Here is a 24,785-nt window from a genome sequence, read left to right on the forward strand (position 1 = left end):
GACAGACCACTTTTTCAGTAAAAATTTCATTTTTTCATAATTTATGGGTGAGAATTTTTTTAAGTTGAAGTATATGATGATGCTACCCTAGTTTCAAGTGTACTACATAGTGATCCAACAACTCTATATATGCCAATCTCTGCTCATCACAGTAAGGGTACTATCATCATACGTTATTACAATATTATTGACTATAGTCCCTGTAATGTATTTTTCATCCCTGTGACTTACTTAGAACTAGAAATTTTTACCTCTAAATCCCCCTGACCTATTTTGCCCATTCTCCCTAAACCCCTCCCCTCTAGCAACCACCAGTTTGTCCCCCATGCTTATGATTCTGTCTCGGTTTCACGGATTTGTTTTTTACATTCCATATAAGTTAAATCCTATGGTATTTTCCTTCCCCTGTCCAACTTATTTAACTTAGCATAATATACCCTCCAGGTCCACCCATGTTGTTGGAAATAGCAAGATCTTATTCCTTTTTATGGCTAATATTCCATTCATATCACTAATATTCCCTTCATATCATATCTTTATCCATTCATCTATCAATGGACACTTGGGTTGCTTCCCTATCTCAGCATTTGTAAATAATGCTGCAGTAAACATAAGGGTGCATATATCTTTCTGAATTAGTGTTTTCATTTTCTTTGGTTAAATACTCAGTAATGGACTACTGGATTGTATAATATTTCTATGTTTAATTTTTTTGAGGAATCTGCACACTGTTTTCTGCAGTGGTTACATCAGTGGGAAATAGTTTTCATACCCAAGATATGCCATGGTTTTTCACTTCTGAAAACTGAAATAATATGTACTCTGGGAGATCAAAATCCTACTATAGCACATCAGAGGAAGACTGAGAAAAAAAATCACCTAAGAGAGAAATTATTTTTAATAAGTCATTCTAGTTTTCTTAATAGTTACTAAACTTATTGCTTGACTCAATTTCTTTAAAGTAAAAGCATACCTCATTCTGTAAAGCACTGTTTTCCATTTGTTTCTGTTTCAGGGCCAACATGACCTGGTCTCTCTCTTGTTGAAACTTAACTGTCTTCTCCTGCATTGACTTAACTGCATTTAAAAGTTGATTTAACTCCCCAGTCTTGCCCTTTGGGGAAGAAATAACATTAGCTTTAAGAAAAATACATTAAAAAAACACATATTTGCCTCATTAAATAATTAATCTTGAGATATAGTTAACCAAGTCAAGGCCATCAAAAACAGTCTGAGAAACTGTTACAGTCTAGAGAAGCCTAAGGAGACATGACAACTAAATATAACATGTTATCCTGGATGGCATCCTGAACAGAAAAAGACATTTGGTCATTTTTTTGGTTTAAAAAAAAAATTAAGGAAATTCAAATAAAGTAAGAATTTCAGTGAATAGTAATATATCAGTATTGGTGAATTAGTTGTTATAAATGTATCATAGTAATCTAAGATGCCAACACATAAGGGAAACTGGGGTGAGACATATGGGAAAGACCACTATCTTTGCAACTTTTCAAATAATCAAACTATTCTGAAGAAAACGTTTATTAGAAATGTTTATAAAAGAATTCTCTCGTGTACTACTCTCAAATAAAATCATCTTTAAAAAAATGTTTTTAAAAGAATTCAAGGGATCTCTGAGTGGCTCAGTGGTTGAATGCCTGCCTTTGGCCCAGGGTGTGATCCCAGAGTCCCCAGGATCAAGTCCCACATCGGGCTCCAGCATGGAGCCTGCTTCTTTCTCTGCCTAGGTCTCTGCCTCTTTCTGCGTCTGTCATGAATAAATAAAATCCTTTTTAAAAAAGGTTTTTAAATAAATAATTTTACAATTAAATAAATAAAAGAATTCAAGACACAATCTCTTCAAATTTACCCTTTACAACGAAGTGTTCACAGATCCCAAAATCACTCAAAAGAGTATGAGAGAGTTATGTGTATGTGTGTTCACTCATCAGGCACACACAACTGCTCCTCAGAAAGTACAAGTCACTGGGGATGCCTGGGTGGCTCAGCGGTTTAGCACCTGCCTTCAGCCCAGGACGTGACCCTGGAGTCCCAGGATTGAGTCCCACATCGGGCTCCCTGCATGGAGCCTGCCTCTCCCTCTGCCTGTGTCTCGGCCTCTCTCTGTGTCTCTCATGAATAAATAAACAAAATCTTAAAAAAAAAAGTAAAAGTCACTGGCAAAGGAAAGACAGGGAAGTCATTTCAAAAGAAAAATATTAATTGCTGTTAATCTTTTTTTTCTATGTAAATAACCTATTGCTAAAAATATTTGAAAAATAAAAAATAAAATATTTGGAAAGATCTAGTAATTTAGGGGAGAAACCCCCAGGACCTCTGAGGAAAACTTGTTTAGAATGAAATCATAAGCTCCTGAAATTAGTATTTCTGGATGAACAACTTCACATGCCCCTTCAAAGACGATTATCAATAACCAAGCCGTTGGACAATCTGCCCCACCTCCATTTTCCTGTGTAAAACTCCATCCCCAACATACCTGCTCTTTTTCTTTCAGTAGCTGCTCAAATGCAAGAGATTTTTCCTTCATTGAATGGCACTCAAACTCTTTTTCTCGAAGCATCATGGAAAACTTCATATTAGTCTCCTGTAATGCTTGATACTCCGTTTCCTTTTCCCTGGTTCTTTCAACTATTTTTTCATTTTCTTCTTTTAGTTTACCAATGTCCATTTCTAAAATTAATACCCGCTCCTTCAGGTTGGTTACTGCCTGCCTCAAGAGTTCATTTTCATTCACTTTGTTGGTGAAATTTTCATTTAAAGAAAGTAACTGATCACTTTTGGCTTTGATTAAGAGGTCTTTCTCCTTAAGTGACTTTTGTAAAACATCTTGTTTCTCCTTTAGCTGCTTAATTTCTGAATCAGTCTGTTCGTGTTCTTTTCTTTCTAGCTCTGAGGTGGCAGCAATTGAATCGGACAATCTGTGGTTATTTTCCTGGAGTGTTTTAATCGTTGCATCTTTTTCCTGCAGTGACTTTCTTAGCTCTTCTAGCTCCTGTTTTGAAGACTCACTTGATGTATCACGCTTATCCATTCCAAGAGACTCTGCTGACTGGGAAGGAGGCGATGATCCGGAGGGGAGTTGAGGAGAAATAATATCAAGTTTTCCTAAGAGAAGGTCTTTGGTACTGTACAGCTGCCCTATGCTGTGCTGAACTTGTGCTAGCTCCTGCCCAAAATTTTTGAGTTTAGTTTCATTCTGCTCATAACTTTGGATCAGGCCAGTATAATCCACTTGTAATTTAGAATTATTATCACTGTCAACCAAAACTTGTGCCTGAAGCTGATGAAGTTCTTCTTGAAGCTGGGCTGACTCATGCTGCATATTCTGAACTGTGGTCATCACCTGCTGTTTCCACTCTTCCATCTTCTTTACTTGTTGTTTTAATTTGTCGCGTTCCTGTAGAAGCTCCTCAAACTGATTGCTATTAACGCCTCCAACCTCATTCCCAGTGCTCGATGTTTGTAAAACTGTCAATAAGGTCTGGCACTTCTGACTTAACGCATCTATCTCAATGTCTTTTTCTCGAATGATACGTGATAAATTCTGGACAGTCTCTCTAAACATATCCTGGCCACCACCTTCGGATCTAGCAGACAATTTTTTATTTTCATCTTGCAGCTTAATGAGAGCTGCTTCTTTAGCAGCAACGATATCCATCATTTTGTGGTATTCTGTTTTCAGATGGCTATTTTCCCTGGTCTTCTCACTCAAAACAGCTAATACTTGTTCTCTCTCCATAGCATAGGCCTGCAGCTGCTGCTGAAGGTAGACAACATCCTGGGTGTAGGAAGCTGAAGAAATCCTAGCATGAAGAGCTTGTATCTCTAAGTCTTTCTGCTGGATGATCTGAGTGAGTTTACCAACCTCATCTTTGGACAGCTGATCAATTTGTTTTGTTAAAGATATATTCTTTTCATTTAGAAGTTTAATCTCCAGCTCTCGTTCTTTTATTCCTTTTACTAACCTCTCAGTTTCGGCTTTCGATAAATCATGCTTTTCACTGCCATTTTCTAGATTAAGGCTCTGCACTTTTGTTTCTTGAAAGAACTCAGAATTCTCCATTTGAACGTCCTGTCTTTCTTCATGCCATTGGGTTTTGATTTGTTCAATTGTTTTTTGCAAATTCTTAATCTCCTCATCTTTCTCTAAGAAGAGTTGGGTGTGTGTGACGTTCATTTGCTCATGCTGGCACTTAAATTCATCCATTTCCTTCTTCTGCTCCTCTAGAGACTGAAGCAGCTGCATTTTACTCTGGTTTTGATCTTCTATAATCTTCTGATGACGTTTTATTTCCTCCTCAAGATTCCTCTTTACTATATTTAGCTGCAACACCTCAGATTCTAGCTCTGTAACACTATCCAGGGGTTTAGGCTCCACCACAGGCACGGCTCGACTCTGCTGTTCACGGAGCCGTTCCAGTTCTTCTTTCAGATGATTGTTTTCTTCTTTCATGGACCCAAGACTTCTGTCTTTCTCCTCAATGGTTTGCTTTAAAATTTCAATTTTCCTTGAGGCCTGAGTAGATTTCTCTAATTCCTCCTGAAGCTCTGAACTTCTTTCTTTAAGTTTCTCAATAAAAATTTCCTTCTCACTTATAAGTTGCGTCAATTGCTTCTGCTCTTCTAAAATAGATGACAAAATTGCCTTAGTTTCTTTATGATCAGTATCCATCTGTTCAATGTTCTTTTTAAGTTCTGCTATTTCGAAGTCCTTCTCTTGACTGAGTTTCATTAAATGCTGCTGCTCCAGCTGTAAAGCAGAGGTCCTCAAATCACGTGCCTTTGATAGCTCTTGAATCGTCTGTTCATACTTACTGGCTTCTTCCAACAGCCTTTGGTCAGCTCGACTCAATTCTGCTTCTAACTGTCCTTTTTCCATTTTTAGAGCCTCCACAATAGTGTTTCTTTCCAGAGACATCTGATTGCTGCCAACAATTGATTCTTCCAACTGATGTCTTATATCTTCACACGCTAAGACCAACTTTTCATTTTCCATTTTGAGATCAAAGGCAACTTTGTTTAAACTGTCATTGAGCTGTTCTATTTCTGAAAGATTTTGTTTTAAGTTTCTGACTTCAGCTTCCCTTTCTTTAAGTAAGTCATCCTTAAAATCACTGCCAGAGTCTCGACTTAGAGACTGAGTTAACTCATCCCTGACTCTAGAAAGCTCTTCCTCATTTTGTTTAATATGTTCCTTAAGTCCAAAGTTCTCCTTCTGCATGTTTAAATTACTTTTTTGTGATTTATTTAGCTGATCCACTAAATCTTCTACTTTCTCCTCAAGCTTCTGCTTGGCTAAATGCAAGCCATTTAGGACGAGTTCACTTTGAACTAACTTCTCTTTCTGCACATTTAGTTCTTTAGTCATATTCTTTTTATCATCTTCAAGTTGATGGACTCTCTTGTTTTCATCATTTAGATCTTTTCTCAGTTTACTAATGATAGTTTCTCCCTCACTTTGTTGTTTTGATAGCTGATCTTTTATCAGAATCATGTGCTGAAAGAAAAATAGTTTGCATGGTAACTTTAAGACACTTTCTCCTTTTAGTACCTGGAGAAAATTTTGTAAAATGTCATAAATAACAGAATAACCATCCTCGGATATTTATAGTCTTTCTTAAAATAGAACTTTAAAAAAAAATTCCCAACATTCAGGAGTGCCTGGAAGGCACAGTTGATTAAGCATCCCACTCTAGATTCAGCTCAGGTTGTGATCTCAGGGTCATGAGATCAAGCCTGGCATCAGGCTCCACATTCAGTGCAGAGTCTGCTTGAGACTCTCTCTCCCTCTGCCCTTCACCCTGCTTGCACACAAGCATTCTAAGATAAATAAATATTTTTAAAAAACAAACCAAACGCATCCCTGCAAAAAAAACCCCAACATTTTAATCCCAACAAAATTATTTATTAACAATCTTACAGCAAATCTATTTCATTTTAGAGATTAGAATTTAAAATCAGAGATGGTAAATGACCTATGTTGTTCATTTTCAACTCTTTAACACTGGAGCAGGAGTCATACAGCCAATAAGCCAAATGAGGCCTGCCACCTGTTTTTATAGATCAAGTCTTATTGGAACACAGTCATGCTCATTGTTTACGTATCACAAGAGTGGAATTGAGTACAGCTGAGACAACCACATGGCCTGCAACGCCAAAAATATTTACCATCTAACTCTTCACAGAAAAAGTCTGCCAACCGCTATGATAAAATTATCCATGCAGCAAACTATGAACTAAATCACACCCATCACCTTTCACTTGTTACTCCCATGTTCAGTGTGCTGAGAAGACAGTGTGCCACTCTGGTATCCTGTTACCTTTGTAGCTTCTTGGTTTTGTCTGTCCAATTCCTCTAACTCAGCAACCAATATTTCCTTCTCAGTGAGACTCTGATTGAGTTCCTGGTCCTTTGCCTCCAAGGTCAGTCTTAAATCACATAATGTTGAATCCATATCCATGTCTCTCACAGCTGTACTTTTAATCACTTCATATTCATTGTTCAACTTTAAAAGTGATAGTTGAAGCTCTTCCTTAAGTGATAAAAAAGGGAAAAAAACAACATATACTGTCAATTGGAAGGAGACACCAAAACAAAACTTAGGAGTCTATTCTCAGATGCTATTATCAGAAACATTACTGAATACTACTTCAGCAATGCTATATAAAATTCAGCAAATCACAGCCTTCATTCATGTGCAGCTTCAAGAACATTTCTGTAACACCAGACAAGATGGAATGGCTGTTATAGCTTGTCCGGCTCCAGCTTCTTTATACAAAAACTTTCCCATCTGGAAGCCTTCCTGATTCCACTCCCACTACTGCTTCCCTTCTGTCTGCTTCTTCCCTCCCTGCTCTCCAACACTCTTCAAAATGTCCCAAGTCTTCCAGCCCTCTGCCCTTCCATTCCCTAACATCCAGTCACCAGTAGCCATAAACTAAATAAATATCTATAAAAACCATCATTCATTCATTGTCTAATTAGAAAATAAAAGGCTTCTTTTCCCTCATTAAAGGAATTTCCCTTATTACTAACTCCTGTCAGAACATGAAACTTTTCTCTGACCCAAAAAACTAGACTCCTTCCTTCATTTGCCATCTAACCTGAGCACACAGTACGTTCCCCTCTCTCAACTCTAACATTCCTAAAAATCTATCTATATATTATTTTTAAACTATATTTTATGTTCTGTTCTACTGGTATTTAATACTTTTCCACCAAATTCTAGAAGTGAGACAGTTTCTCTAAGCTCCCATATAGTTTCAAGCTCTGATTGTGAGGCCTGTGATACAATAGTATAAAGCTTTCTTTCACTTCACTGAAAGAAAAAAAATCAAACTTCTATGGAATCTACTTTAAAGCAAGTAAGAATCTTAAATTTCTACAAATAAAGAGACTATAGAGACCTTACAAAGAGACCAGTGAAAATGAAAACATCTGCTTCACGATTCTCATTTTAATTCCAATTTAAAAGCTTATTCTGAACTACAGGTGATGAAAACAGCATTCTCTTATGCCTTTCTAAAGTTATATGCTCAAGGGGAGGTGGATGGGAGGATGAGGTAAATGGGTGGTGGGCATCAAGGAGGGCATGTGATACAATGAGCACTGGGTATTATATGCAACAGATGAATTACTGAATACATCTGAAACTAATGATGTACTATATGTTTCTTGGCTAATTGAATTTATATTAAAAAAATAAAGTTTTATGTTCACTCAGGAGAATCATGAAGTTTTTTTTAAGGTAGATGTTAAGAACACATATAGCGCTGCAGGTATGTTTGGCATTCTTAAGCAATGAGCAGACTCAGAGAAAATTAAAGAAGTTATGAAAGATTACGTAACATTAAAAGAAAGGAGCAACAGCTGTTAGAAATGGCTGCAGACAATGTCCACAATAGCCAAACTGTGGAAGGAGCCTCGGTGTCCATCAAAAGATAAATGGATAAAGAAGATGTGGTTTATGTATACAATGGAATATTCCTCAGCCATTAGAAACGACAAATACCCACCATTTGCTTCAACGTGGATGGAACTGGAAGGTATTATGCCGAGTGAAGTAAGTCAATCGGAGAAGGACAAACATTGTATGTTCTCATTCATTTGGGGAATATAAATAATAGTGAAAGGGAATATAAGAGAAGGGAGAAGAAATGTGTGGGAAATATCAGAAAGGGAGACAGAAAATAAAGACTCCTAACTCTGGGAAACGAACTAGGGGTGATGGAAGGGGAGGAGGGCGGGGGGTGGGGGTGAATGGGTGACGGGCACTGAGGGGGGCACTTGACGGGATGAGCACTGGGTGTTATTCTGTATGTTGGTAAATTGAACACCAATAAATAAATTTATTATTAAAAAAATAATAATTAAAAAAAAAAAGAAATGGCTGCAGAATCCAAAAATATCCTGGAAAGGTTACAGATCCTATCAGATAAGTGCAAAGATCTGCAAACAATGAAGTATACCTAGGACAGAAAAATAAATGAATCAGAGCAGAATGAAAAGCAGAATGCAAAGGGAGCAGAAAAAAGCAGAGAAAAGAGAAAATATATGTAATATAGGTATAAAAAAAGAGTAGGATACACTGGCTTTTAGTTGGTAGAAAGGGTGGGGGCAAAGATCCTACAACACATATGCCAGTGAACAAAACTAAGAATTTTCCATGTGTTAGCATCCCTTTGAGAAACACTACCTATATGCCATAATGTGGAAGGATGCTGAAAATATGTTAAGGTATACATATAAATAGTATGTATAGTATGCTAATAGTTACATATTTTAAAAACTATTTATATAATCATATATACATAAGTGTAGGCAGGAAGGACAGACACACAAGGAACTGGTTAAAAAACATCTACCTTTAGGGGCGCCTGGGTGGCTCAGTTGGTAAAGCATTTGCCTTCAGCTCAGGTCATGATCTCAGGGTCCTGGGTTCAAGTACCATATCAGATGTTTGTTCTCCTCCCTCTGCCCCTCCCCCTGCTTGTGCTCTCTCTCTTCCTCTCTTTCAAATAAATAAATAAAGTCTTAAAAAAAAAAAAAAAAAAAAAAGACTGCCTTTTGAAAAGAAGCCAAGCAAAAGAAGTGCCAAGGATACTCCATTTGTACCATCTAAAGGCTCTCCATATGAATTACTGAATTTGTATGTCAGTGAATATGTATTATTTTTTTAAAAATTAAGATTTTAAACTGAGTTAAAACACTGGCCTATAACTTAATACCAACTTACAATTACCCTGTATTTAAGCTGTCTTAGCCAGGGAATTATCCCTGAGTAGTATAAAAATACTTCTTCCAATACCCAATGCTGTATCACAGAACCTTATTTGAACCTTGTTACTAATATGCACAAAGAATCTATTTCTACCACTGAGAATGTATCCCTCTTCATCCCTCATCACTAAGAAATTTCTGTCCAGGGCAGCCCCGGTGGCGCAGGGGTTTGGCGCCGCCTGCAGCCCAGGCCATGATCCTGGAGACCCTGGATCAAGTCCCACATCGGGCTCCCTGCATGGAGCCTGCTTCTCCGCCTCTCTCTCTCTCTGTGTGTCTCTATGAATAAATAAATAAAATCTTTTAAAAAAAAATTTCTGTCCACACTAGATATGTTCTGTCCACACTAGCACTTAATAGTTTCTGTAGGATGCCACTACAACCACTCCAGGCTCTAGAATCACCTGTGTATCCTGTGCTGTCAGGACTTCAGCGGAAACCAAAACAATCTTTACCTATCTTTTCTGCTCGTATCTGTATGTCTTCTGGCTTATCTGTAAATGTGAACTATGGCCAGCCTCTCTCATACCCTGAACTTTGCTCAAAGACTTCAACCTGGTCTGACAAGCATCAATGATACCAGTCTCATCTTCAGGACTCTCAAGACCCAAACATTCCATTTTGATATAAACTGGCCCTTGGCTGTGACCTATAATAAACACAACATTGTAATTCTGTCCCCATTTTTATTGCACCCACCTTTTCTTGACTCAATAAGGACTTCTGTTTTTCTAAAAATTCGACATGCATTTTAAGTTTCAAATTATCTTCAGTGAGACTGTTATCCTACAAAATGTTAAAACAGTATGTTTTCAGATAAATATCAAGTTTACAAAAAAGTAGGCAAGCTGTAAAATTGCGCATTTGTACTGAGTCTTTCACTAGTGTTATATAAAAATTATAGCCATCTAAAGCCAGTTATTAAAAAAATAATAATAAAATAAAGCCAGTCATTCATTTATAAACATTCTGACAATTTTTAAATTTTATTTCAAAGAATATATAAATACATTTACAAAGTAACCTGAAATCATTAGCAATAGAAGCAACTCTCTGAATTCCATAAGGGAATCAAAATACATTCCTCACTGTGGTAGAAAATCTATTTTCTATGTTTACATACATAATGTCTGTCAAATTAATCTTGAAGGCGATATACCTGTGTTTTTCAATTATGTAACTTTTAAAATTATGTCAATAAGTTAATTAATCAGCAAACAAAATTACTAAGATGCAAGTCCTTAGGATAAGTTTGTGTGAATTTGTAAAAAACACAAAATAAGCAACTACAATAATCAAAATGCTTTTTCTTGATAAAGCCAGAAGCTTTTTCTCTTAAGATCAGTTTACCTGGTATAAATTACTCAGTCTCATAATTTCATTTTCCGCATCTGTAAAAACAATGAATCTGACATTAAAATTCTTTAACTTAATAATTACCTCCTATATTAAATTCAAGAATAAAACTCAATTAAAATAAAGTATTTATAGGCACACTCAAATGGTTCATAGTGAAATGTATTTTTGGTATTTTATATTTCTATTTGACTGTATCAAAGAAACCATAATATAAATACCAGTTAGGAGCTCCATTAAAATGCAATCTTGTGGAACAGTAGAAGAAAGAATTAGAATCATATTCTGGATGAGTCATAAGTTATTGCATTGATAAGAACATTAATAACAATGTTTCAAATTAGCTTATTAGTTTGCATAGCAGGACACAGGAAAAGGACTGAGATTGGGGGGAAATGGTTAAAAACAAAAAAATGTATTTATACCACAATGATACAACAATCTCTCAATTCTTTAAAGTGACTCAGACATGACAACAGGTAAAAAGACCATTCAAACTGGTATTACAGATAGATCCCCATACAGAAGTGGTTCTAGAAGAACACAAAGAATACCCTGAGTTCAGCTGAAATAATTCATTCAATGTTCATTGAGATGATACTGAGCATTTACTGAGATCAGTTAGTTGCTAAACAAGATGAAAACATTTAGTCCTTGCTTGCTCTGAAGGAGCTTTCAATTCAGTCAATACATGACTATAGTACAGTATGATTCAGGGAGCACAAACTGCCACTAGAGCAAAAAGGGCAGACACCTACTCCAGACGGTTGGGGGTGGGGGGAGGAGTTGCGGGGTTGCTAAGGAGGGCCAGGAGAGCCACAGCATAGGCACCTCCCAGTAGATACAATGCCTGCAATGAATCATAATACACTCAAGAGTTAGCAGAGAGAAACACAGACAGAAAAGCAAACACAAAGATGACAGAGCTAACAGTCTTCACTGGCTTAAAGAGCTATATAAGAAAGTACAGCGGCTAAGGCTTATTAGCATATTAGGAGAATGGGGAGAATTGAAACTGAAGAGGGAACCAGGGACCCGACCATGAAAGACATTACATGTCCACTGAAGAAGTTTAGTCTTTATCCAGAAGTTCACAGGGAGCCACAAAGTACTACAATTGGGGGAGTTAAACCTGTTTGGTGTTTCCGAAAAACCTATCTGGCTACAGATAGGGGGAAAAAAAAAAAACTGGACTGAAGGAATCACGGAGATCAGAGAATAAATAACAGCTAACACTTTTATAATGCTTACTATGAGATGGCCCCTGTTCTAAAGAGAACTCTGCAGCTAGTAGCTCACAAAATCCCCATTACTACTACTCCAACTATGAAGAAGATAGTAGTAGTATCCTGACCACAGGGATGGAAAAACTAAAGCATAGAGATGTTAATTAACTTGCCCAAAGTCAGCTAATTAGTGATGGAGCTGGATTCAGTTATGTTTTTAACCACTATGCAATTTAGCTCCATCTAGAAACAGCTATAGTTAACCAGGCAAAAGAAAACATGATTGGCTGAAGTTACTCAGTGGCAGTGAAAAGGGGAAAAAGAAGAAGGACTAGGGAGAGAGGTTTGTTTTTAAAGCAAATAAACCCATGAGTCATCCAATATGTTAAATAAATGGAAACATTAATTTTGAAAAGAGCAGAGTTAATTGGAAGTCAAATGAGAAAAAAGTCTAGAACACCAGTGAACAGCCTTCTCTTTGCCTTCATGGCAGCTCCCAGGACTGAGGCCCTTCTGAGAAACTTTAGAGTTCCTCCGGGGCATAATCCTAAAATATTACTAAACCAGAGAAGCTAAGGAAAATAGAACCTACAGGACATGCTAGTGATGATTTCAAATTCTCTGTTTTGGCAGACTGGTAAATCACCAAGGTGAGGAGAGGGAGAGGAGGAGGAGGAGGACATGGTGAATTTGAACCTGAGTTTATAGAGTTGGCCATCCAGATCAGGAGCTCATGATAAACAACTAAGCAAGGAATACAGATTGGGGGCAGTGAAGGGTGGGAGGGGAACACAAAACACAAGGGCTAAAAACCTTTAGAGCAGCAGTTCATAAAGTGAGAGTTTATATTGTGAGAAGACAAAGTGCAAAATAAAATAGATCTTCACAGCTAAGAGCTCCCATTAAGTTTTCCTGGCATGAAAGGACACTGATGTTTGACCTATTACATTTAATAACTTACTTTTTCTAACACATAACACAGGTAAGTAAATAACACTTTTGAGTATGGAAAATGGTGAAAGACCTACGGTTCTTACCAGTCTCATGTCTGCTTAGATACAGGACATCATTTTAAAAGGTAATACAGAATTTTGAAAAAGGGAGGCTGCATTCCCTAAGTGGAGGGTCTGGAACCTAGAGTTGCAGAAAGTATCTGGCTCTATGCAGACTAACAGAACCATACCTCCTCCCAATAAATAGCTACATATACATTTCTCAGAAATCTACAAGGCCTCTTAATCAATGAGTTCCATGTAAGTACTTAAAGGATGAGGAAGGGGAGCTGAGAGACAGCCAGCCAACAATGAGGCCTTTTTAACAGAAAATTCCTATTTGTGATCCATTAATTAGGGCACTGAATCCTAAACCAAACAATTATATTCAAATTCTACACAAATATATGAATACTCCATCTCCGTAAAGTACTCAGGTTGTCTCTAAAAACTAGTATGCAGTAACACACCAATCATAAATAAGGTCCAAACATTTTATACCAGACAGTGCTTGCTGCAGTTTGAGCACTTCCTCTTCCACTGATGTACTCTGTGGAAGGATTCTTTCTTTTTCTGTCACAGTATCACCTTGCTTCTCAGCATCATGCTGCAATTTACATTCCAGTTTCAAGCTTTCACATTGTTCTGTTATTTGTCTGTTTTCAACATTTAGGCATTCTTTCTCCTTCCTCAAAACATCTCTGTCATTTTCTGCAGAAGACAATTTTTTATCTATGTCTTTTATTTTATCCTCAAGTTCTTCAATTTTTTTTATAGATGCTACTTTTTCAGTTTGTAGATTCTGAATAGTTTTTTGCATCTCATGGATTTTTGAGTGATCAGGTATTACAATTCCTGAGCCACCTAGAACATAAACAGAAAACCAAGGACAGCAAATGTCAACTACTGAAAGACAAATAGCTTGCTATATATACAACTAAGAGATTTAACAGACTTGAGAACTTGAAAATCTTAACAACAATGAGATATCATTACACTCCTATTAAAATGGTCAAAATTCAGAATACTGACACCACCAAATGCTGGCGAGGATGTGGAGTAACAAGAATTCTCATTCACTGGTGGCAGGAGTACAAAATAGTAGAGCTTCTTTTGGAAGACAGTTCAGCAGTCTCTAACAAAACACATCCTAGCCGTATGATCAGCAATTGCACTCCCTGGTATTTACTCAAAGGAACTGAAAACTCTTATCCACATGGAAACCTGAACGATGTTTATAGCCGTTTTACTCCTAACTGCCAAAACTTGGTAGCAAAGATTGTCCTTCAGCAGGTGAATGGATAAACTGTGGTATCTCTCAGAAATGGAATACTATTCAGCATTAAAAAGAATTGAGGTGTCTGTCAAGCCATGAAAAAAAACATGGAGGAAACTCAAATGCACATTACTAAGTGAAAGAAATCAATCTGAAATCATCTATACTGTATGATTCCAACTACGTGACATTCTGGAAAAGGCAAAACTATAGAGACAATAACAAGATTGGGAGGGAGGGGGTGAGTAGGGCAGAGCATTAAGGATTTTTAGAGCACTGGAACTATTCTGTTTAATGATGAATCTGTGTCCTATGTTTGTCCAAATCCAGAGAATGTACAACACCAAGAATGAACCCAAAAGTACACTACACACTCTGAGTGACCATGATCTGTCAATGTAGGTTCATCTTTGGTAAAAAAATGTACCATTCTGATGAATGATGGTATGATAGTGGGGTGGCTATGCATGGGTCAGGGCAGGGGTATATGGGAAATCTCTGTACTTCCTTTTCAGTTTTGTTATAAAAAGAGTCTTTTAAAAAGTTATCAACATAAAGCTTTTGTTAGATTTTTTTTTAAGTAATCTCTACCCTCAATGTGGGGCTCAAACTCATGACCTCAAGATCAAGAGTTACACACCCCACAGACTGAGCCAGCCAGGCACCCCCATTTTAAAATAAATACTTGAGGAAAAATATTATTTGAATCAACTACTAAAAGACCTCTGTATATGAGTCTGAAAGAAGTGAAAATATTTCTAATCATTTATTGCCAAAGTATCATCACCCAGCAATGCAAAGAAATCTGTATATTGTTAACTCTTTACCACAAAGGCAAAAGGACCTTTCCATTTCTGCATAATCTTGCAACAATGATCCCACTACAAATTTCAAGCAGATGAACAGAACTAGTCATCCACCCATTATTTAAAACAGAGTCTAATTTTACATCCGTGTCTTGGTCTTACAGTAGTACTAGGCTTGTCATTTAATTATGTCATCTAATACGTTAAGTTAATAAAACCACCTTGTTCTAACAGATTTTCCAGTTCTTCAATTCGTTCTTCATAGTCACGTAATTCTTCTCGATGCCGACGACTTATATCTGTCAACTTCTGTTGATGTGCATTCTGCAACACTGACATTTCATGTTGATGGTCATCGATTTCCTGACTTCGAATCTGTTTGAGTTCCTTAAAAAATAAAAACCAAGTTAACAACATTTGTAATCAATGATATACCTAAGCTATTTCATCGTTGTGCAAAAATAATTCTCTGAACACGCTAAGGCTGGAAAGAATTTAAACACAGGACCTAAATCCTGACAATTCTGAAAAACTCTCTCGTTTCTTGGGTCTGAAAAATGGTTTTTCTCTTTTAATGAGAGAATACCAGCAAGAAAAAAAATGAAACAAAAGATGAGCAAAAATATCTTGCTATCCAACATGAGACCACCAGTCTCTCTCCCAGGAATCTGGATCTTGAGCTTAGTCCTTCAAAAAGGGAAACTGGTTGGACCACAAACATTGTGATAGCTGCTTCGAGAAGTCTGTCCACTGTGTCTTGCTATCTAGATCCCTGTTGCTATTTTCATTCCTGTCCTTTCCAAGACCAAAATGCTTAATTCTTCCTTCGATCTTGGGGAGAGACTATTGGGTCCTTTCAGTAAATCCTCTTTCACTTTACTTAGCCAGAGAAGGTTTTTGTTGCTCATAACCAGGAATTGTAATCAATAAATTAGCTTTTGTTTCCTGAGAAGACAAGTTATTCTTTAATCCTGTACACTTACTTAGATGCCAGCACTTGGCAGGCAGCTTAACAATTAAACTATAAAATGATCCTACAAGGAACAGCCTGGGTGGCTGAGCGGTTTCGCGCCACCTTCAGCCCAGGGCCTGATCCTGGAGTCCCGGGATCGAGTCCCGCATCAGGCTCCCTGCATGGAGCCTGCTTCTCCCTCTGCCGGTGTCTCTGCCTCACTCTCTCTCTGTGTCTCTCATGAGTGAATAAATAAAAAATCTTAAAAAAAAAAAAATGATCCTACAAGGAAGGTATTATGAAATCTACTTTACTAATGATAAAGCCAAAGCTTGGAAAGATTAAGTAATTTGCTCAAAGCAGAACAGCTGGTAATAGCAGAGTCAGGATTCAAACACAAGTCTGACTTTGGAACCCAGTTATGTTAGTATTGTAATAATAATAAAACCAAAAACTAAAAATTCTATACCTGATAATATGTTTTTTAAGATTTTATTTATTTGAGAAAGGGTGAGCATGTGCACTTAAGAGCACAAGTAGACTGATTGGGGGAGGGTAGAGGGAGGGAGAAACAGACACTCTGCTGAGCAGGGAGCCCAAATTAGGCTTCGATCAAGGACCCTGGGATCATGACCTAAGCTGAAGGTAGACATTTAACAAACTGAGTCACTCAGGTGCCCCATACACTTGATCATAATTTGTACACTAAAAACAATTCATTGCTACATGATAAAACTTGTAATCAAGATTTTTCTTAAAATAATTGACATACAGTAGCAAAATTCTACCATTAAAGGAAAATAGCTATTTACAATGAATAGTATTAGCATTTTATTTTCTCAATATCGTTTAACACTAAACCCTGAAATTTTAGCAACCCTGGAGTTGTTTTAATGAAAACCATATTGGGGAGCCTGTGTGGCTCAGTTAAGTAACTGAGTCTTGATTTTGGCTCAGGTCATGATCTCAGGGTCACAGGATTGAGTCCCACACTGGGTTCTGTGCTCAATGTGGAGTCTGCTTTAGATTCTCTCTCCCTCTCCCTCCCATTCTTATAAACAAAATCTTAAAAAAAAAAAAAAAAGACAATTTTACAAGATGCAGTAGCAAGTAGAAACTAAGGAAATATAAACTACTAAAAAAAACAAAAACAAATGTTCAAAACCAAATGATTTTGGAAACAGACATTTTTATATACCTTGCTGTTATAAAAGATGAAAATACAAAATGATAAAAACAATCATAATCTATATAGTTTTATAATTGAGCCTTCTGTCACACTTCTACTTTAATAAGCAAAATTTTAGATGTGTAATAGCCATTGTTCCAACAACCTTACCTTAATGATACTTTGTAGTTTACAGATTTCACTTTGATCAGAGCTATTTGATCCTTGTGCTTTAGAAGTCTAGATCAGAACAGAATTAGAAAATAATTGTATTGGTTTTCTTGTAAAAGAGAAGGTCACAAATTTTATTAAAAAATATTCTTCAAGGGCAGCCCGGGTAGCTCAGTGGTTTAGTGCTGCCTTCAGCCCAGGGCATGATCCTGGAGATCCGGGATCGAGTCCGTCGGGCTCCCTGCATGGAGCCTGCTTCTCCCTCTGCCTGTGTCTCTACCCCGCTCCCCCGCTCCCCCCACCCCCCCCACCGTGTGTGTTTTTCATGAATAAATAAAATCTTTAAAAAATAAAAATATTCTTCAAAAAAGGGGCGTTTTTCAGACAAATTCTGATTAAAAAGAATGCCGAGTACCTTTTAAAATACAACAAATAAAAGATAATTTTCAAGGGATGTCTGGGTTCAGCTGGTTAAACGTTCAACTCTTGATTTTAACTCAGGTCATAATCTCAGGGTTGTGAGATCAAGCCCGAAATTGGGCTCCTCACTGAACATGGATCCTGCTTGAGATTCTCTCTCTCCCTCTTCCCCTGACCCTCCCCCCAACTCTCTCTTTCTAAAAAAAAGACACAAACATAATTTTCAAGTGTTTGTTAATTACAGAGACACTCTCACAAAATAACCAACGTTAAGAAGGAAAACAGAGAATATTTTACTTCGCTTAACAAAATGTAAATTTGATGAAAATGAAACAGCTTCCTAAAAGGAAAATTTCTAAAATGCCAACTACCCAACATTAATTCTAGTAATAACCACGTAAAAATCTTTTTTAAATGATTTTACCCAGAAGATCTCTACCTCAATACAAAATAATCTTTGGTTTGACAATTAAACTTTTGGATTCTTCTCTTCACATTCAAAGCTGAATGTTGTCTATTTATTTTTATTAACATTTACTATATAGCGTGTTAAGGAACCAAAAGCTGCTCTTGAGATCAAAAGAGGGACACAATATACTAGAAAGAACACAAGATTTGGAGTCAAAAGATGCCTATTTGAATTACAACTTCATGACTGAGATAGTAAATATATTAAACTTACAGTAATTGTATTAAACTGTAAAAGAGGTAATAAATACCTCATAGTTATGAAGATTAAAATATATTAGGATAACATATTTAGAAATGTCTTGTAAAATATAACACAAATAAGTTTTACTATGGCTTGCTAAAAACTTAAGTCCCCTGAAAGATCCCAATTATGCCTTTTCTACCTAGAGTATATCCTATTATAGGTCTATAATATAGTAAATATTCAAGATATGTTTAAATACACTTACCAAAAATACATCTCTTCCCTATAAAATCTTATCCTAGGCAATGTTTCTTAAAATGTGTATCAGAATCACCTGGGATATTTACTTATTTGAATGCAATTTCCAAGGCCCTAAAATAGGCTATAAAATCCTAATCTCTAAAGGTAGGATAGAAAATCTACAATTTGACAGTAGTTAAAGAACTATTACATTTTTAGATATAAGATGGACAAAGTGATCATTCCATGTATTTTGGGTACTGGGAATCTCTAGCAACTTGGGAAGCAAAAGGTAATTTTAATTAGCAGGGTTTTTCCTTTATATAACTAGATCACACTCACAAAAAGAAAATAATTTCTTTACTTATATACTTTTTCTCTACACTGATGAAATTAAATCCAAATGTACAATATTCCAGTTTCCTTTGGGTCTCATGTAGACAGACGTCTCAATAGTATATAGAATCTGATATATAAGATGAAAAATGTTCCTTGAGGGGTCCCTGGGTGGCTCAGTCAGTTAAGTGTCTGCCTTTGGCTTGGGTCATTATCCCAAGGTCCTGGGATCAAGCCCTACATCTAGCTCTCTGCTCTGCGGGGAGCCTGATTCTCCCTCTGTCTGCTGCTCCCCTGCATACGCACATGTGCGCTCTGTCAAATAAAATATTTTAAAAAAAGACAAAGTGTTCCTTGAAAGAAAGTTTATAGCAAATAAACCAAATAGCAAGGATTTAATTTCTAATGCACAAAATACAGAATAGTTTGCTTAATGTATTGGATAATATGAATGATCAGATTTTTATCATATACATAATTAATGAGAAGAGGAACCTCAGAGAACATCCACACAAGTAGTTTCCAATCTGGGGTCTTGGATCCCTGGAGTTGCCATCAAAGAAGCCTCAAGCAATGGAATATTACTCAGCCATTAGAAATGACAAATACCCACCATTTGCTTCGACATGGATGGAACTAGAGGGTATTATGCTGAGTGAAATAAGTCAATCGGAGAAGGACAAACATTATATGGTCTCATTCATTTGGGGAATATAAATAATAGTGAAAGGGAATAGAGGGGAAGGGAGAAGAAATGGGTAGGAAATATCAGAAAGGGAGACAGAACATGGAAGACTCCTAACTCTGGGAAACGAACTAGGTAGGGGTGGTGGAAGGGGAGGAGGGTGGGGGGTGGGGGTGACTGGGTGGCAGGCACTGGGACACTTGACGGGATGAGCACTGGGTGTTATTCTGTATGTTGGTAAATTGAACACCAATAAAAAATAAATTTATTATTATTTAAAAAAAAAAAGAGAAGCCTCAGAGACTCCAGGGGAAAAGATGCTAGCTCAATCATAGCAACTCCATTTTTATCTCTTTTAAGTCCTGGACTTGTAATTTTTTATTTTATTTTAAAATATGGTTCTGTTGCTCTCAATTTTTTTGAAAATTTCTCCCAAATATTCTATAGAGGGGGAAACGGAGACTGAGAGAGAAAGATGACCTGACCAAAAACCACTCAGAAAATCACTGGCAGAATTAGAATACAGATCTTCAATTTCCTAGTCCAGGGTTCTCTCTGATACCAAAAGTTGTACATATAGAACCACTATTTTTTCCTAATAGTTTTCAAAGACTCATGTCAATTTTACCTACCTGAGCAATATGCCTCCAATGGCCAACCTCAGACTCAAGTCTTGAAACTTCATTTGATAATCTGTTTATTTCTTGTTGTGATGAAATTATGTCACTGAAGTCCATGTCATCGTCATGGAAAGCTGAAGCATGATGACTGACAGAATAGCTGAACGGAGATGATGCCAGGGCTGCTGGTACGCTGCTAGCTCCTGAATGTGCAGACTGAGCAGCTGACTGCAGCTTCAGCAACTGATCCTGCAGTGCAATCTGTCTTGCTTTAAGATGGCTGATTTCTACCTACACATTTACAATCTGTATTTTAGAGAAGGCACTTTAAAATAACCATCCTGACCTCTTTCTAGACTGTTATAATAATTTGTTTAAAATTATCCAATGATGGTAACTCTATCAGCTGAATCCAAGGCTTCTGTAAGACCCCCAACCATAACATTTTTATTAAAAAACCAAACATGATTGATTACTAGTTAAAACAAAGATAATGGTTCAAATAGCAAAAAGGTCAGAACATCTCGCTCCTATGTTAACTAAGCCAACAAAATTCTCAGTTAAACTTGGGTTTACTACATTCTAAGGTGTCAAGTACTATAGGCAATTTCAAGGGTTCTATTTGTATTATTCAACTGTAAGTGATAGGAAAATGAAAGCTGCAGGAGTCTATGTATTAGCAAGTTTCTTTGGAGCATATGTTGGCATAGTCTTATGTTACTGATTTTAAGTCTACATATGGAATTTAGGCTTAAAATGCACCATGAATCAGGGGTTGCTTTATACTAATCTGTATAACTGAAGAAATGCTTTATTAATCCATTCTTAGATAACACAGTGAGCCTGTGGTTATTATTACCAGCCTTTGAGTCTTAGAAAGAAATCATATAATGAAAGAGGCCTTGGCTTTAGCCTTGGCAAAAAGGAGCCAGTGAAAATATGACTTTACTCAGGGAAATAATAAAATAAAAATTCCAAAACCCGGGCAGCCCCGGTGGCGCAGCGGTTTAGCGCCGCCTGCAGCCTGGGGTATGATCCTGGAGATCCAGGATCGAGTCCCACATCCGGCTCCTTGCATGGAGCCTGCTTCTCCCTCTGCCTGTGTCTCTGTCTCTCTCTCTCTCTGTGTTTCTCATGAATAAATACATAAAAAATCTTAAAAAAAAAAAAAAATTCCAAAACCCTTAGTAAAGTTTTGACTAAGGACTGGCAATACTAACTCATTGTCCAGAAGAAATTATGAACATAGGTATGGCATATTACCATAAAATCATACCTATTCTGAAAGATTACTCGAAATATAAAAGTGAATAAGCTAAGGAGAATTGAGATAAGCTTCCCATAAAATACCTACTCCAGACGATATCCTGCCACAACGGAAAAGAATATGATATTGGGAGTCAACCAACCACTATACATATACATATAAAGCCAAGCAATTAAACAAAAACCAAGCACAATTATGTCAAGTGTCATAACAAACAGGTTTCTCATATCAGAGCTCCTTTTCTAAAAGAAATTTGTATCAGTGCACACCTTTCATTCATTTGCCCATTAATGATGAAAGGTAAATTGCATCTTTGGGGAATATGAATATCACAACAAGGGTAGAAAACAGATCTTAAGTATATTTATAAATTATCTTTCATTCTAGTAAAAAGCACTGAAATCGGGGATCCCTGGGTGGCTCAGCGGTTTAGTGCCTGCCTTCGGCCCAGGGCATGATCCTGGAATCCCAGGATTGAGTCCCACATCAGGCTCCCTGCATGGAGCCTGCTTCTCCCTCTGCCTGCCCCTCTCTCTCTATCTCTCTCTATGTCTCTCATGAATAAATAAATAAAATCTTTAAAGAAAAAAAAAAAAAGCACTGAAATCCACAATTTTTTTCAAGTGTAGCTTTAATACAAAGAAAGTTCTCATTATAAAATTGGTATCTATATCATTATAGAGTTAAAAAAAATGCGAGCTCTAATAACAAAGAGGTATTTCTACACTAAAATGCTTAATTTGCCCTCTAATATCAATAGTTAAGTAGAAAATAAAATGCCAGATTTTCCACAGCAGTGTTTTCAATTAGTATGTAAACATCAGAATTACCTATGGAGTTCCTGGAAAATACCAATACCATGGCCCCTTCCCAGTACACCAAAATCAGAATCTCCTAAAGGACATAAACATATTTTTTTTAAGGTGTCACGGATGATTCAGCTGTAAATCCCTAGTTGGGAACTACTGCTCTATTGCAATATTTACAAGTCAGTGTTGCTCAAAGTGTGGTTTATGGACTGAAGGCATGAATGTTTTATTACCAGTCCATGACAAGTACAGAAGTTTAAAGAGTAAGGCTTAATAGTCTTTTAAAGCAATTTGACAGAGAAATTTTATAATCTGTTAAATCTTTTTAAAAAGTGGGCTTTGGGATCCCTGGGTGGCGCAGCGGTTTGGCGCCTGCCTTTGGCCCAGGGCGCGATCCTGGAGACCCGGGATCGAATCCCACATCGGGCTCCCTGCATGGAGCCTGCTTCTCCCTCTGCCTATGTCTCTGCCTCTCAATCTCTCTCTGTGTGACTATCATGAATAAATAAATAAAATCTTTAAAAAAAAAAAAAAAAAAAAAAAAAAAAGTGGGCTTTGAGGGGCACTTGAGTGGCTCCGTTGGTTGGGTGTCTGTCTTCGGCACGGGTCATGATCCCACGGTCCTGCAATGGAGCCCTGCATCAGGCTCCCTGCTCAGGGGGAGCCTGCTTCTCCCTCTCCCTTTGACCCAACCCCCTCCACTCATGGTCTCTCATTTGCTCGCTTTGCCCTCAAATAAATAATCTTAAAAAAAAAAAAAAAAAGTGGGCTTTTAGCTTTACCTTGAACTTGTAATCTTCCTTTTTTATATTAATTTTATTTTTGTAGTAATTTATTATATTTTATGAAATCAATTCCTTACAGATTGGAAACTTAAGTTTAAGTGTTTATCTTTACTGTGGCTTACTTTTATTTTTCATTTTAGTATGTTACTAAAGGAACTAAAAAAAAAATCAGTGCATCTAAACTTTATTTATTTATTTGCATCTAAATTTTAAAAACTCATATATGAGGGTGCCTGGGTGGCTCAGTTCGTTAGGCATCCAAGTCTTGGTTTCAGTTCAGGTCATGACTTCAGGGGTGTGAGTTTGAGCATGGCTTCAGGCCCTGCACTCAGCTCTGAATCTGCTTGAGATTCTGTCTCTTCCTCTCATCTGCCCCTCCCTGCTCTCGTGCCTGCACATCCACTCTCTCTCTAGAATAAAGAAATCTTTTCACTTGATCTGAGCCAAAAGGCCAAGAAGCAATAAAAATAAATAAATCTTAAAAAACTCATATAAGAAGTTATTATGTTAGAAATGAATATTTAATCAACAAACTGAAGAAAACCCAAATGATCTGGATAATTAAACAAGAAATAGTTTAATTCAATAGAACTATTTACTGAATTCCATTTATGTACTAAACACTGAAGAGAATTCACAGAATGAAACATGGACACAGGGGCAGCCTGGGTGGCTCAGCGATTTACTGCCGCCTTCTGCCCAGGGCGTGATCCTGGAGTCCCGGGATCAAGTCCCAGGCAGGCTCCCTGCATGGAGCCTGCTTCTCCCTCTGCCTCTGTCTCTGCCTCTTCTCTTTCTGTGTCTCTCATGAATAAATAAATAAAATCTTAAAAAAAAAAAAAAAGAGAGAAACATGGACACAGTCTGTATTTTAAGGATAAGTTACATTGTATCTATTACCAGCACCACAGAGAGATAAGTCTATTTCAAAATAAACATTTCTAACAAATTAAAGGGGAAAAATATTTGCAGAACAATGTAAGTCAACTCAACAGACTTGATATTCTGTTTTTCCATGGACATCAAATAAATGCCAATTCAATACACATTAACACGGTAGTCAAAATCATTTTTTAAAAATGTCAGGGTGGGGAAGCCTGGGTGGCACAGCGGAGAACTGCCTGCCTTTGGCCCAGGGCGTGATCCTGGAGTCCCGAGATCGATTCCCAGATCAGGTTCCCTGCATGGAGCCTGCCCCTCTCTCTCTCTCTCTCTCTCTCTCTGTCTCTCATGAATAAATAAATAAATCTTAAAAAAAAAAAAAAAAAAGTCAGGGTGTTGGGGTGGGTCAGTTAAGCAGCTGCCTTCAGCTTAGGTTACAGCTGCCCGTCAGGCTCCCTGCAAACCAGGAGTCTGCTTCTCCCTTTCCCTCTGCCCCTCCCTGCTTGTGTTCTTTCACTCGCTCTCTCTCAAATAAAATCTTTAAACAAAAAAAATGAAATGTCATTAGCAATAATTACACTGATTCACAATTTTAAGTAAATAGAGTAGAAATTAGGTTTCATAAAATCAGAAATTATAAGTAAAAGATACGTGAAGATATTTTATTAAAAGTTTTCCTCTTTTGGAAGGTAGGAAGTAAAGGTTAGCTTATAAAATATAAATTTAACAGAAAAGCTTAGCGTTCTTGTTAAATTAGCGGGATCAAACTGAGTTGGGAATTACTAACTTCATCACTCTTTAAATATTTTCATGTATCTATGTTATAGTTTGATTTATA

General features: G+C 37.0%; 1 protein-coding gene across 4 annotated transcripts in view; it reads right to left on the minus strand.

Annotated features, from left to right (window-relative positions):
- TRIP11 (thyroid hormone receptor interactor 11) overlaps nucleotides 1–24,785 on the minus strand; it is a 70,229-nt gene that overhangs the window by 34,182 nt on the left and 11,262 nt on the right. For all 4 annotated transcript variants that reach the window (XM_072837811.1, XM_072837810.1, XM_072837812.1 and 1 more), the window contains exons 4-12: nucleotides 20,217–20,495; nucleotides 17,249–17,317; nucleotides 15,179–15,344; nucleotides 13,377–13,739; nucleotides 10,652–10,692; nucleotides 10,001–10,087; nucleotides 6,342–6,554; nucleotides 2,498–5,518; nucleotides 974–1,114 (exon numbers count right to left, since the gene is read on the minus strand). In XM_072837811.1, coding sequence (XP_072693912.1) covers nucleotides 974–1,114; nucleotides 2,498–5,518; nucleotides 6,342–6,554; nucleotides 10,001–10,087; nucleotides 10,652–10,692; nucleotides 13,377–13,739; nucleotides 15,179–15,344; nucleotides 17,249–17,317; nucleotides 20,217–20,495 — 4,380 coding nt within the window. The remainder of the gene's footprint in view (nucleotides 1–973; nucleotides 1,115–2,497; nucleotides 5,519–6,341; nucleotides 6,555–10,000; nucleotides 10,088–10,651; nucleotides 10,693–13,376; nucleotides 13,740–15,178; nucleotides 15,345–17,248; nucleotides 17,318–20,216; nucleotides 20,496–24,785) is intronic.

Source organism: Canis lupus, chromosome 9, assembly GCF_048164855.1.
Source record: "Canis lupus baileyi chromosome 9, mCanLup2.hap1, whole genome shotgun sequence".
NCBI classification, from domain to species: domain Eukaryota; kingdom Metazoa; phylum Chordata; class Mammalia; order Carnivora; family Canidae; genus Canis; species Canis lupus.